Source organism: Myotis nattereri (genome assembly GCF_964212035.1).
Source record: "Myotis nattereri genome assembly, chromosome: 3".
Classification (NCBI taxonomy): domain Eukaryota; kingdom Metazoa; phylum Chordata; class Mammalia; order Chiroptera; family Vespertilionidae; genus Myotis; species Myotis nattereri.
The window spans coordinates 93,303,268-93,316,113 of NC_138077.1; the positions used below are offsets into that span (position 1 = coordinate 93,303,268).

Consider the following 12,846-nt stretch of genomic DNA (forward strand, 5'->3'; position numbering starts at 1 on the left):
ATACTTAATTACATATATACACTAGAGGCCTGGTGCACAAAAATTTGTGCACTTGGGGGGAAGGGAAGGGGAGGGTCCCTCAGCCTGGCCTGTGCCCTCTCGCAGTCTGGGACCCCTCGGGAGATAACGCCCTGCTGGCTTAGGCCTGCTCCCGGGTGGCAGATGGCAGGCCCAATCCCTAGGTGCAGCTCCTGGTTGGGCTCAGAGCAGGGCCGATTGGGGAGTTGGGGCGCTGCCCCCTGTCATGCACAGAGTAGGGCGGATCGGGAGGTTGCGATGCCACCCCCAGTCACGCTCAGGGTAGGGCCAATCAGGGGGTTGGGGCGCTGCCCCCATCACACACAGAGCAGGGCCCCTCAGGGGGTTGGGGCTCCTTACCCTGTCATGCACGGAGCAGGGTCGATCAGGGGTTTGGGTAGCTCCCCCGTCACTCACAGAGCAGGGCCCATCAGGGGGTTGAGGAGCTCCCCCCATCACTCACAGAGTAGGGCCAATAGGGGAGTTGGGGCGCCGCCCCCTGTCACACACAGAGCAGGGCCGATGGGGAGGTTATGGCTCTACCCTGTCACACACAGAGCAGGGCCCGTGGGGTGGGGGGCGGGTTGGGGTGCTGCACCCTGTCACACACAGAGCCGCAGGGCGATCAGAGGTTGGGGAGCTCCCCCGTATCAGGCATAGAGCAGGGCTGATCAGGAGGTTGGGGCACCTTCCACTGTCACAAACAGAGCAGGGCAGATAGGGTAGTTGTGGCCCCACCCCCTGTCACAGAGCTGCAGGGTGATCAGGGGGTTTGGGCGCTGTCCCGTGTCAAGCTGATCCCGGTGCCGGGAGGCATATTACCCTTTTAGTATACAGGATAGAGGCCTGGTGCATGGGTGGGGCTGGCTGGTTTGCCCTGAAGAGTGTCCTGGATCAGGGTGGGGGTCCCCACTGGGGTGCCTGGCCAGCCTGGGTGAGGAGATGATGGCTGTTTGCAGCTGGTCACACACCATTCAGGGTGGGGTTCCCCACTGGGGTGCCTGGCCAGTCTGGGTGAGGGTCTGAGGGCTGTTTTCAGGCTGGCGGGTGACGGAAGCTCCCAGCCGCTCCTTTTTTTCTTTTTTTTTTTTTAAATTCTGGGCCAGCTTTAGCTCTGAGGCTCCAGCTCTTATGCCTCTGCTGCTGAAAGTAGGTATCTGGTTGGTTTCGGTTCGAAACAATGTATAACTCCAGCTCTGAGATCCCAGCTGGCTGAAAGCAGGTTTCTGGGGTTTTTTTTAGCTTCTATATTTGTTAAAATGTTTCAAACTGCAGGCTCAGAGGCCTGCTAGGCAGGTGGGGAACGTTGGAGTCCTCCGTCACTGAAGCAAGCAAGCCTCATGTTAGTTTCAAGCTGTCTGGCTGCCGGCCGCCATCTTGGCTGGCAGTTAATTTGCATATCGCCCTGATTAGCCAATGGGAAGGGTAGCGATTGTATGCCAATTACCATGTTTCTCTTTTATTAGATAGGATATGTATGTATATATCCTATCTAATAAAAGTGCAATATGCAAATTAACCATCACTCCACCACAAAAGATGACTGTTTCCATAGCCACAAAATGGCGGCGCCCAATCCCTCAGCCTCGCTGGAGTCCCCCAGTCCTGGGGGGGCTGCCGCTTAGAGTGGGCAGTGTGAGCAGCTAGGTGGAATGCTTGCTTCATCACCACTGCAACGGAGTGCCTCTGGGCAGTGGGCACGGAGCAGCCTGGGCGGGGCACAGGCCTGGAGAGGAGATGGTAGGCCCACCTCCCACTGAAGCAGCATGGCTCCCTCAAAGGAAACTTGGTCTTTGGTTCCTTAGTGTAGTCTAATCCAGCTAAAGAGGAGCAGCTGGGAACATTTTAGGGGAGAATTAATACTCTAAAACAGTGTGTTCTGTTCCATGGAGATTGCTACCCAGTTGTCTTGGGCCTAAATTTCGGGTTATTGTGGGGCCTGGTTCTACCACTAAGCCCTGTGTCTTCCAATTGGCCTGTATTTGTTGTAAGGGCCCAAAAAGAAGAAAGGGAACATGTTTTTTGATGCAATGGATTTGACCAACAGACAAAGGCGAGTGCTGGGCTGTGTCTAATGTACACACAGAGACACCAGCTCTGAGTCTGCCTGGCCAAAGGGGAGCTCAGGGTCTGTTTGCAGAGCCTTCTGGTGGTTCCTGTTTCCTTGCTAAGGCCATCTTTCCTGGGAAGCCTGGGGCCCATGCTCAGCTCCAGCTCAGTGGGTCTTCTCCAGGCCCCTCCCCCAGGCTAGCCTCACCCCTGATTGTCCTCCAACCCCTATCAGGGGCAGGATCAGCCACCAACCTCCCATGGCCCCTCCCCACCAGCTAGCCTAGCCCATCGGCCCCGATGGGTGTAGGCCAGACCTCACTTATGCACGAATTCGTACACCAGGCCTCTAGTATACATATGTGTGTGTATGCATATATATATATATTTAAAGAATTCCCTCAACTAGTTAATTAACATATCTATCACCCCACATAATTTCCTTCCTCCCTTCCTTCCTTCTTTCCTTCCTTCCTTCCTTCCTTCCTTCCTTCCTTCCTTCCTTCCTTCCTTCCTTCCTTCCTCCCTTGCCTTTCTGTGTTTTCCAGGGTGTGTGTGAGATACAGTCTTATCAATTATCATTACCACATTTTACATTAGGCCCTCAGACTATATTCATTTGGGGCTTTTTTCTTAATATCAAGTAACAAGCATTCATTCTTTTCCAATTAAATATGATATTAGGTATTGATTTGTTATAGATATTCTATGAGACTGAGAAAATTGCTTTATTCTCAGATTTCTGAGATATTTTTAATATATTTTTATTGATTTCAGAGATGGGGAAGGAGAGGTCAGTCATGAGAAAGAATCATTGATCAGCTGCCTCCTGCACAGCCCCTACTGAAATTGAGCCCACAACCTAGGCAAGTGCCCCAAATCAAACCCTGACCTTCTGGTTCATGGGTCAATGCTCAACCATTGAGTCACACTGGCCAGGCACTGATATATTTTTAAAGAAATAGTTTTCTTTTTGTCAATTGCTCTTTCTGCCTCTAATGAGATGATCACATACTTTTCCACTTTTGTTTATTGAATAAACCAACCTTGCATTCCTAGAAAAATCCTCACTTATTTGAGTGTTTGTATCAATATGGTGTATTTTTAAATTCAGTTTGTTAAGATTTTATTTAACAATTTTGTATCCATGTTGATGAGGGACATTTGTTCTCTAGTTTACTTATAACGGGTTTTTGTTGTTGTTTTGTTTGTTTGTTTGTTTGTTTGTTTTTGGGTTTTTTTTTTAGGTCCAGCAAATTTAATACACAAGTCTCAAAAGTCAATGGTAGGAACAAAGTGAGTAAAATAAAAACAGGGTCGGGGAAGAGAGTCACGGGCACACATAGGGAGGGGCAAGAAGTGGGCAAGGTAGTTGGAGCAAGAGGATGCCCTTCCTTGGGCATTACATCTCATCTAAGCGGTAGTCCTACTCAGGGAAATCCCTCACGGTCACAACTGACGGCTTGAAGAAGGCACCGTACTTGGCCTGGCATTCAAAGTAGCGTTTCCCATTCACACTGCCATCGTTTTTCCCTAGTGGCTCATCGAAGTGTATGCCAATCCAGTAGCCAGGCTTGAAATCTGTGAGTCCTACATACATGATGGTGCCCCGGCCAGGGGGCTGCCCAGGTGCCCGCACCTCACAACGACTACCCACAGGGATGGCACTGGCCTGGGCCTTCTCCTCCGTGAGGCGCTGGGTGGTCTCAGCCTCTTCTTGTGCCCGCTCCTATTCATTGTATCGGCCTAACTTGCTGCGCTTCAGGAAGGAGTGGACTGAGTCTTGCCTTTGGTCATAGGCTTCCTGTGAGATCCTGTATTTCTCCACCTTGGACACATCCTCATATTCCCCAAGGCTGGCACCGCTGTGGTCAATCACATGGATGCGGCAGCCGTCATCTACGGGGTAGGAGCCCAGTAGCGCATCCTCCTGATCCAGCTTGCTGCAGAACTTCTCGTCAGCTCCATAAAGTTCCAGTTCCATGCAAGACGCAGGGCTGCCCACCACCAGCTCTAGTTTACACTTGAATTCAGCTGTCGTGAGGCTGTGACTGTACCGCTTCTCCGAGCGAAAGCTGTTGAGAGAGCTGCTGATGAAAACGGTCACAGTGGGCGCCGATAACCCCGTCACCTCCATCTTGCGCTCTGGGGGTGGGGGTGTGTGTGGGGAGAGGGGGGTCTGCAGCCCCGTCAGCCACCTCACGCCCTACTTATAACGTTTTTGTCTTGTTTTGGTATCAGGTTAATTCTGGTCTCAAAGAATTGATACAGAAAGTATTCCATCCTTTGCAATTTTCTGCAATAGTTTCTTTACAATTATGTCTTTTTCTTCCTCTACCATGCTTACTCTATGGTACTTGCCAAAGATGAATCCTTGATACTAATTTATATCCCTCAATAGAAATCATGCCTCTTTTCTTATCATTACATATTCAGAGGCTAAAAGAATTATGGCTGCCTAGTAGCAGCCCAGGAAATATTTATTGATTTTATAAAATACCCCAAGAACAAAATGAGCAATAAAATAAAATTTAGTCATATCATATTCTTTGCTATTGATTTAGAAAATGTTGTTATCTCCTTAATATTTATTTAAAATTGTTATTATTAATAATTTTCTTTTGTTATTGAAGTCAATATTTCTCAGTTACCAATTACATGCCAAATATGCTCTGTCAACCTGGCATTTTCCTGAAAATTCTATATATTGGCCATATGTATATATAAATTGTTGGCAAGGATGTAAAGCAACTGAATTTTCTTACATTGCTATTTTGAATTTAAAATGTTAAAAATCACCCTATCTGGTTTGGCTCAGTGGATAGAGCGTGGCCTGTGGACTGAAGGGTCCCGGGTTCGATTCTGGTCAAGGGTACAAGCCCGGGTTGTAGGCTCGATCCCTAGTTGGGGGTGTGCAGGAGGCAGCCAATCAATGATTGTCTCTCATCATTGTTGTTTCTATCTCTCTTTCCCTCTCCCTCCCTCTCTGAAATAAAAATATATATATATTTTAAAATAAATAAATAAAATAAAATGTTAAAATCACTGTGAAAACACTTTGGCAGTTTCTTAAAATATAAACTTATACCTATCATACTATTCAGCCATTCCAATCCTAGATATTTAACTGTCAAAATCAAAGCTTATGTTCTTACAAAAACATATCCTCAAGTATTAATAGCAATTTTATTTTTAGTAAACATTCCTCAACAGTGAATGGATAAGCAAATTGTAGTTTATCCATATGATGAAATACAATTCAGCAATAAAGAGGAATGAACTATTGACACATGGAACAGCATGAATAATATCAAAATAATTTTGCTGAATTAAAAAAGCAATTAAAAAAGAATAATAGTTATGATTCAATTTATATAAAATTCTAGAAAATATAAACAAATGTGTAGTGATAGAACACAGATCAGCAATTGTCTATAGATAGGGGTAGATAAGAAGTTAATGGAGGGGTGTATTAAAAAGGGACCTGAGGAATAGTTTGGAGCATTAGGTATATTCACTATCTTGAATTCATTAATGGTTTTATGAGTATACACATATGCAAGAATTCATGAGATTGAATTTTTACACAACTTATAGCTCAACTAAACTGAGAAAAATATTTTGACTAAAAAATATGTTTTCTTTTTTTCTGACTTAATCTTTACTAATAGAGAATCATTGCTCTCAAATAAGTTAAGATCTGGTAGGAGTCAGAAATGTAAAAAGTTATTGCAGTGAGAAAATATGCAATCAAACCAACATTATAGAAAGGCCCTTCTGCCAACTAAATGGAAGACAGATTGCAGGAGGTACAGAGTGTCAACAGGGAGACTCCCTAAAACATTCTGATAGTAATTAAGGGGAGTGACAATAAAAGCCAGGAAAATGGAAATGAGGCAATTTAACAGGCACTAGTATTAAGGTAAAAAACAGTATGGTCAAAAGGAAAATTGAGGCTTTGCTGATTTTTGACTGGATAAAAATGTGAAGTGAATGAGAAAGTGCAATAAAAACATTTCTGGTGATTTTAAGTTTGATGTCTTGGAAAAATAAAGAAAAGTGTACTATTTACCTGGGAAAATTAACTGCATTACTGTTATGCTGCATTTATGACTTAAAATCTAAAAACCCAACCATGGTGACAAGTCTCAATTATTTCTCTAAAAGTAATATATCTCCCTGTTTTTGTGTGTCCAGGTTCCTAGGAATCACCTTTTACTAAAGATAGGTACTTATTTTAGCCTGGAAAACCTCATCTATGCAAAGTTCAAGCCTAGGGGTTGAGCTCCTGCACTTCTGTCTCGATGGCCTGGAGTCCTATTCCTACAGGATGGCAGATCATGGCAGATAATGGTTCAGGAAAATGTGCAAAGAGAAATTGCTTTTCACTTTTATAATTAGAATTTCTTCATGTGAGTAGCCAAACAGAGAATGTTATGAGCAGAATTTAAACTGCAAAACCGAAAAAGCTAATGGATCTTTCAATAAGTTTACAGAGTTAGTTGGGAGAGTTTGAGAGGTGCTATCAAGATTGTGAAAGGGATTTGGGGGGCTGCCTTTGTAATAATATAGGAGATCTAGACATCCAAATGAGTAAAGTCATTTGAATTATGGAAAAAAAAGTTACTGAAAATGTATGAGACATTTAAGATAATTGAAGGAACAAAAATTTTCCTCAGTTTAGGTAAATGTAAAAAAAGATATAGATGATAAAGCAGATGGATTCTGAGATGGAGTGAAGAGAGGTTGCAATGACTCGTTTTAAGTGTTTTCAATCTTAAGTAGGAGTCAAGGTTGTCCAACTGTGTCTTGTTCTACAGAAATGTGCTGAACAGCTGAGAACACAAATCTAAACAGTATTACATTAATGGGGGTAAGGTTCTGCATTTTAGTTAACAAAGCCTCTTGTGCCAATCTGATCTCAACAGCAATCTATCTGAAAAAAAAATTTGTTTGGGTTGACTGCCAGATCAATACAAGCCAAAAGGATGACATGGCAGCTAATACAACACTGAGCACAATAACACAAGTCAAGAGTCCGGATAAAGAGGGTGATCATCTCACTGAACTCATCATTGTTCAGGCCACACTGAAAGTTTATGTTTTGTGCAGGACTCTGCAATTTAGTCAAGGTTCTTTTTTTCTTACAGTCACAATAATATGCTCTTTGGAAAATGCATAAAAATAAAAAAATAAAAAACTTGCATAGTTTCACCAACCTTAGATGATTACTAATAGCCAATGTTTTATAATCCTTTTTTAATGCACACAATAATGCAAAAGTATGATAAATCAAAATTTTATTCTGAACTGAACACCCTATTATTAATCAACATTAAGCATTGATTTATTCAGCTGACTCTGCAATCATTTTCTCCATTTCATTAGGTACTTTTCCAGAAATATTGGGTGAATATTTCCTTTACAGAAATCCAAAATTATGTACTAAAGGACATTTATTTCAAAATAGTGTGTCTTAGAAGTAAATCCAGGTCTATAACTCCTAGAAGGCAAAAAGTTGCTACCATTTTTAAGTGAGAATATTTCCACTTTCATTAGTCAAAGTTTGAAAAAAAATGTTTAGAATTCAGTTTTATCAAGGATATTGACATGTATGTAGATATGTGTATCTATATAAAGATCTTAAAATTTATACAGTTTTATGATTACAATACTATGGTTTAATCATTAATGTAAGATTCCAATTATAAAAATACCACACAAATGTATTACATATGTATGCACAACTTTAAAGCACAATTTCAAAAATTAATGTATGATTACCACAAACCAGTTGGAAATAGAACATTGCCAATCCCTTTGAAGCCCCTTTACACCTTGCACTAGTCATATTCTCCTTTGTCATCCAAAGAAAATCACTGTTCTGAATTATTCTCTTGTTTGCTTTTTGGTTTTGCCACAAAAAATATAACCCTAAATAATATATTTTTAAAGTTTTACATTTTAAGTATATGATAATTCTTGTTTGACTTTTATTTAAGAGACATTAAATCTGTACAGCAATTTTGGAAAAATTGACATCTTTTCATTATTGAATCCCCTTTCTATGAAGATAGCTTAGTTTTTCTTTAATGTTTTTTTCTCTAAAGTTTATATATCAAAATGTAAAAAATTGTGTCTTCTAAGTATGCTCTTTCAATAGGCAGGATAAACAATTTTTATTTATGATTTAAATTTTATTTAAATCAGATTATTTATAACATCTTATCATCAATATAATATCACTATAATGTTTAATAATGACCCTCTACATTCTTTACATTTTCTTTTTTTAATCAGTCTCACAAGATGTTTATCAATTTTATGGATCTTTCAAATAAACATTTTATTCTGCTAATACTATCTTATATGTATATTCTATTTCATTTCTGTTCTTATGCTTATTTTCTTTCTATTTACTTTGCATTTATTTTAATTTTCTACTTTGTTGAGGTGGGTGCTTATTCATTTTCCATCTTTTTACTTTTTAACTAGAGGCCCAGTGCATGAAAATTTGTGCACTCAGGGGTTCCCTTAACCCAGCCTGCACTCTCTCACAGTTTGGGAGCCCTCAGGAGATGTCCGACTCATGACTTAGGCCTGGTCCTCACGGGGAGTGGGCCTAAGCCACAGTCTGGCCTCCCTCTGGTGACCAGGCAGGCTGATTAGGGCACAATGCTGGCTGGTGAGTGGCTGATCCTGCCACCCCTACCCCCACCTCCTGATCACCCCTCTGCCACTACTGGTGGCCACCACTCCCCGATTGCTGTCCTCTTCTTTTGCCCACTGGCACGTGCCTTGGCTGGCCTGGCACCACCCGCTCACCAGCCCTGCCCCACACTGACCAGTTATTCTGCTGTTTGGTAAATTTGCATATTACTCTTTTATTATATAGGACTAAAGGCCCAGTGCACAAAAATTTCTGCACTCAGGGGAGGTCCCTCAGCCTGGCCTGCACCCATTCACAGTCCAGGACCCCTTGGGGATTTTCCACCTGTTGACTTAGGCCCACTCCCCTGGGGATCAGGCCTAAGCTTGCAGTCAGACATCCTTCTGGCAGCCAGGGAGTCCTCGGGGGATGTCCAACTAAAGGCTTAGGCCCCCAAGGGATCGGGTCTAAACCGTTAGTTGGACATTCTTAGTGCTGCCACAGAGGTGGGAGAGGCTCCTGCCACCACTACTGTGCTGGCCAGCCATGAGCCAGCTTCTGGCTGAGTGGCACTCCCCATATGGAAGTGCACTGACCACCAGGGGGCAGCTCCTGCATGGAGCATCTGCCCCCTGGTGGCCAGTGCACATCATAGCAACCAGTTATTCTGCCGTTCAGTCAATGTGCATATTAGCCTTTTATTATTATTATATAGGATGTCCCTATTTCCCCCCTTTTGCTCCCTCTACCCAGCTCTTGCCCCCCACTTCTCTCTGGCCATCACCATACTGTTGTCTGTGTCCATGGGTTGTGCATATATTTTCTTTGGCTAATGCCTTATTTAAATTCACTTCTTTAAATTTTTATTTTCAGATAAGTGCTTATAACTGCACTATTATATATTTTCTATGATATCATTTAGAATTAAGATATTTTTTAATTGAACCCTTGTAAATTTTAGCACAATTTAATAAATTATGCTAGAAACAATTAAGAGATTTTTCATGTAATGCAGATACATTTCAATTAATATTTTATTAATTTTTAATTTTTTAATATTGTAATTTGAAATAATCTCATACATGTAAAAAAAACTATAAAATACAACAGCATATTATATGTACCCTTCACCCAATTTCTTTGGTGTTAGTAACTTAGACATAGCCATTATACAACTAACAAAATTTGAATATATTTTTCTTATAATCTCTTTAATGTTACTTAATCCATTTACTTTGTTTTTGTTAATCTTCACCCAAGGATATTTTTCCATTGAATTTTAGAGAGAGTGAAGAGAAAGGGAGAGACACATTGATTGGTTGCCTCCTGCACATGCTCTGGTAGGGACTGGGAATCAAGCCAGCAACTGAGGTACATGCCCTTGACTGGAATCAAACCCGGGACCCTTCAGTCCACGAGCTAATGCTCTATCCACTCAGTAAAACAGACTGCAGCTTAATTCATTTACTTTTAACACATTGTATGCGGGAAACGTATTTATATGTTCTACATTGACTGGTAGTAGAGCACGGGACACGTATTTTATAGACGCGGGATACGTTTCTTATAGACTAGCGGTAGAATGTGGGTAACGTATAAATACGTAAACTAAAGTTATCGTAATTTTACTGAACGTTGCCATTTGCACAAAAAATTAGCAAAAATGGCCCACGCCACCTGTTAGCGTGTGATAAAAACTACCTGCAAACAATGTGTTAATCTATATGTGTCTTTATATTTAAAGTGGGTTTTTAATTCACCCTCCTAATCTGTCTTTTAATTGGTGCATTTATGCCACTGACTTTCAGAGTGCTTACTGATAGAGTTACTACCATACCAGGCAACTTCTGGGGCTTCTGGGGCTTCTGGGGAGGGCCTGCCCTGGATGGCAGCGTGCTGGCGGCTCCTGCTGTCCTGCCCTTTCCTGCAGTATGCAAATTAGCAGCCATCTTTGTTGGCAGTTAATTTGCATATCACACTGATTAGCCAATGGGAGGCCTATCAAAGGTATGGTCAATTACCATGTTTGTCTATTATTAGATAGGATATGCACTATAAAGAATGCAATTTTCCCTATACCTTTCTTGAATCTCACAATCACGATATGTAATAGTTTGACATCAGTAGTTCAAAAATTTTCCAGTGCCCATTGCTTAATGTTTATTTGTCCTGTGAGTTTTTTATGAATACATGCCTCTTTTATAATTATGATTTTACTTTTTCTTGCATAATTAAATTTTCTTGTATAATTTGTATGGTAAATTTTTACTTTAACTCTTGGTACATTACACAATTGTTGGGTGCTATATTCTACATATGTTTACTAGGGCACATTTACTTTGGTTTTATAACTCTTCAATAACATTTTAATATTTGTTTTTCTATAGTAACTACTAGAGAGAAATTATTTTTAAATCTTATGCTCATCATATTTTCTATTTCTCCTTATATATTTGTCTATTTTTTGTTATAAAAAACTGAAGCTTGCCCTAACCGGTTTGGCTCAGTGGATAGAGCGTCGCCCTGTGGACTGAGAGGTCCCAGGTTCGATTCCAGCCAAGGGCATGTACCTTGGTTGCGGACACATCCCCAGCAGGGAGTGTGCAGGAGGCAGCTGAATCGATGTTTCTCTCTCATCGATGTTTCTAACTCTCTATCCCTCTCCCTTCCACTCTGTAAAAAAAATCAATAAAATATTAAAAAACAAAAAAAAACAAAACTGAAGCTAAATGTCAGATGCATACACATTTAGAATTGGTATATCTTCCTGGTATATTGAAAGTTTTATTACTCTGAAGCATCTTATTATTATCTTGTATAAATATTATTACTTACAATCTACCTTTTTTCTCAAATAAATTCAGCTATATTCTTTTTTATTTAGAGTTACTAGGCTTAACTATTTCAATTATTATTTTTAAATGTTTTTTTATTGATTTCAGAGAGGGAGGGAGAGGGAGAGAGATAGAAACATCAATGATGAGAGGGAAACATTGATCTGCTAACACAGGGGTGGGCAAACTTCTTGACTCGAGGGCCACAGTGGGTTCTTAAACTGGACTCAGAAGAAGGAGCTGCGGCCGTTTCCCGACGTTGCCATGTTAACACTGCTGCTGGTGAAGGAGCGGAGGGGAGAGCAAGAGAACCCTCCGCTCTTTCGGCTTCATGGGCCGGATAGAACCTCCAAACGGGCTGGATCCGGCCCGCGGGCCATAGTTTGCCCACGCCTGTGCTAACACCTGCTTGCTCCCCATTGGGGTTTGAGCCACAACCTGGGCATGTGCCCTGACCAAGACTCTAACTGTGACCTCCTGATTCATAGATGTATGTTCAACCACTGAGCCATGTTGGCTGAGCTAAATTATTTTTAATTTTATAATATTTGATAGATAATTTTAGATGTTTCTTATAAATTATAGAATATTATATATTGGATTTTGAGTTCTTAAAATTTTAGCCTATTAATCTTTACCTTTTATTTATTTATTTACATTATTATTATTATTATTATTATTATTTTATTATTATTTTTTTTTAATCCACACCCAAGGATATTTTTCCATTGGTTTTTAGGGAGAGTAGAAGAGAGAGGGAAAGAGAGAGAAAAATATTGATGTGAGAGAAACACATTGATTAATTGCCTCCTACATGAGTCCCAACCAAGGCCCAGGCCCGGGGAGGAGCCTGCAACTGAGATGTGTGCTTTTGACCAGAGTAGAACCCAGGATCCTTTGGTTCTCAGGCTGATGCTCTATCCACTGAGCCAAACAGGCTAATCCTAATCTTTACCTTTTAAATATTTAGTTAACTCATATTGAATATTATTGTTGATCTTTTTACATTTAAACTTCTGATTGCCCTGTTTTCTTCCCTTCCCCTTCCTATTCCTCTTTTTCCCTTCCCTTCCCTTCCCTTCCCTTCCCTTCCCTTCCCTTCCCTTCCCTTCCCTTCCCTTTCCTTCCCTTCTCTTCTTTTTTCTCTGTGTCTTTCCATTTATTAAAATGACTAAAGCCCTGGCCAGTGTGGCTCAGTTGTATGGAATATCATTCCTTGCACCAGTTTCATGAATTTGATTCCCTGTCAGGATACATACCCAGGTTGTGGGTTCCATCTCAGGTTGGGGTGAGTAG

The 12,846-nt window shown here is 41.1% G+C and overlaps 1 protein-coding gene across 1 annotated transcript; it reads right to left on the bottom strand.

The window, feature by feature from the left end:
- Positions 1 to 3,493: 3,493 nt before the first annotated feature.
- On the bottom strand, positions 3,494 to 4,204 carry LOC308516383 (tubulin-folding cofactor B-like; the record flags this gene model as incomplete). Its single annotated transcript, XM_081087330.1, is given in 2 exon segments — positions 3,494 to 3,796; positions 3,800 to 4,204. Coding segments are annotated over 2 exon segments (708 nt in total).
- Positions 4,205 to 12,846: the final 8,642 nt, after the last annotated feature.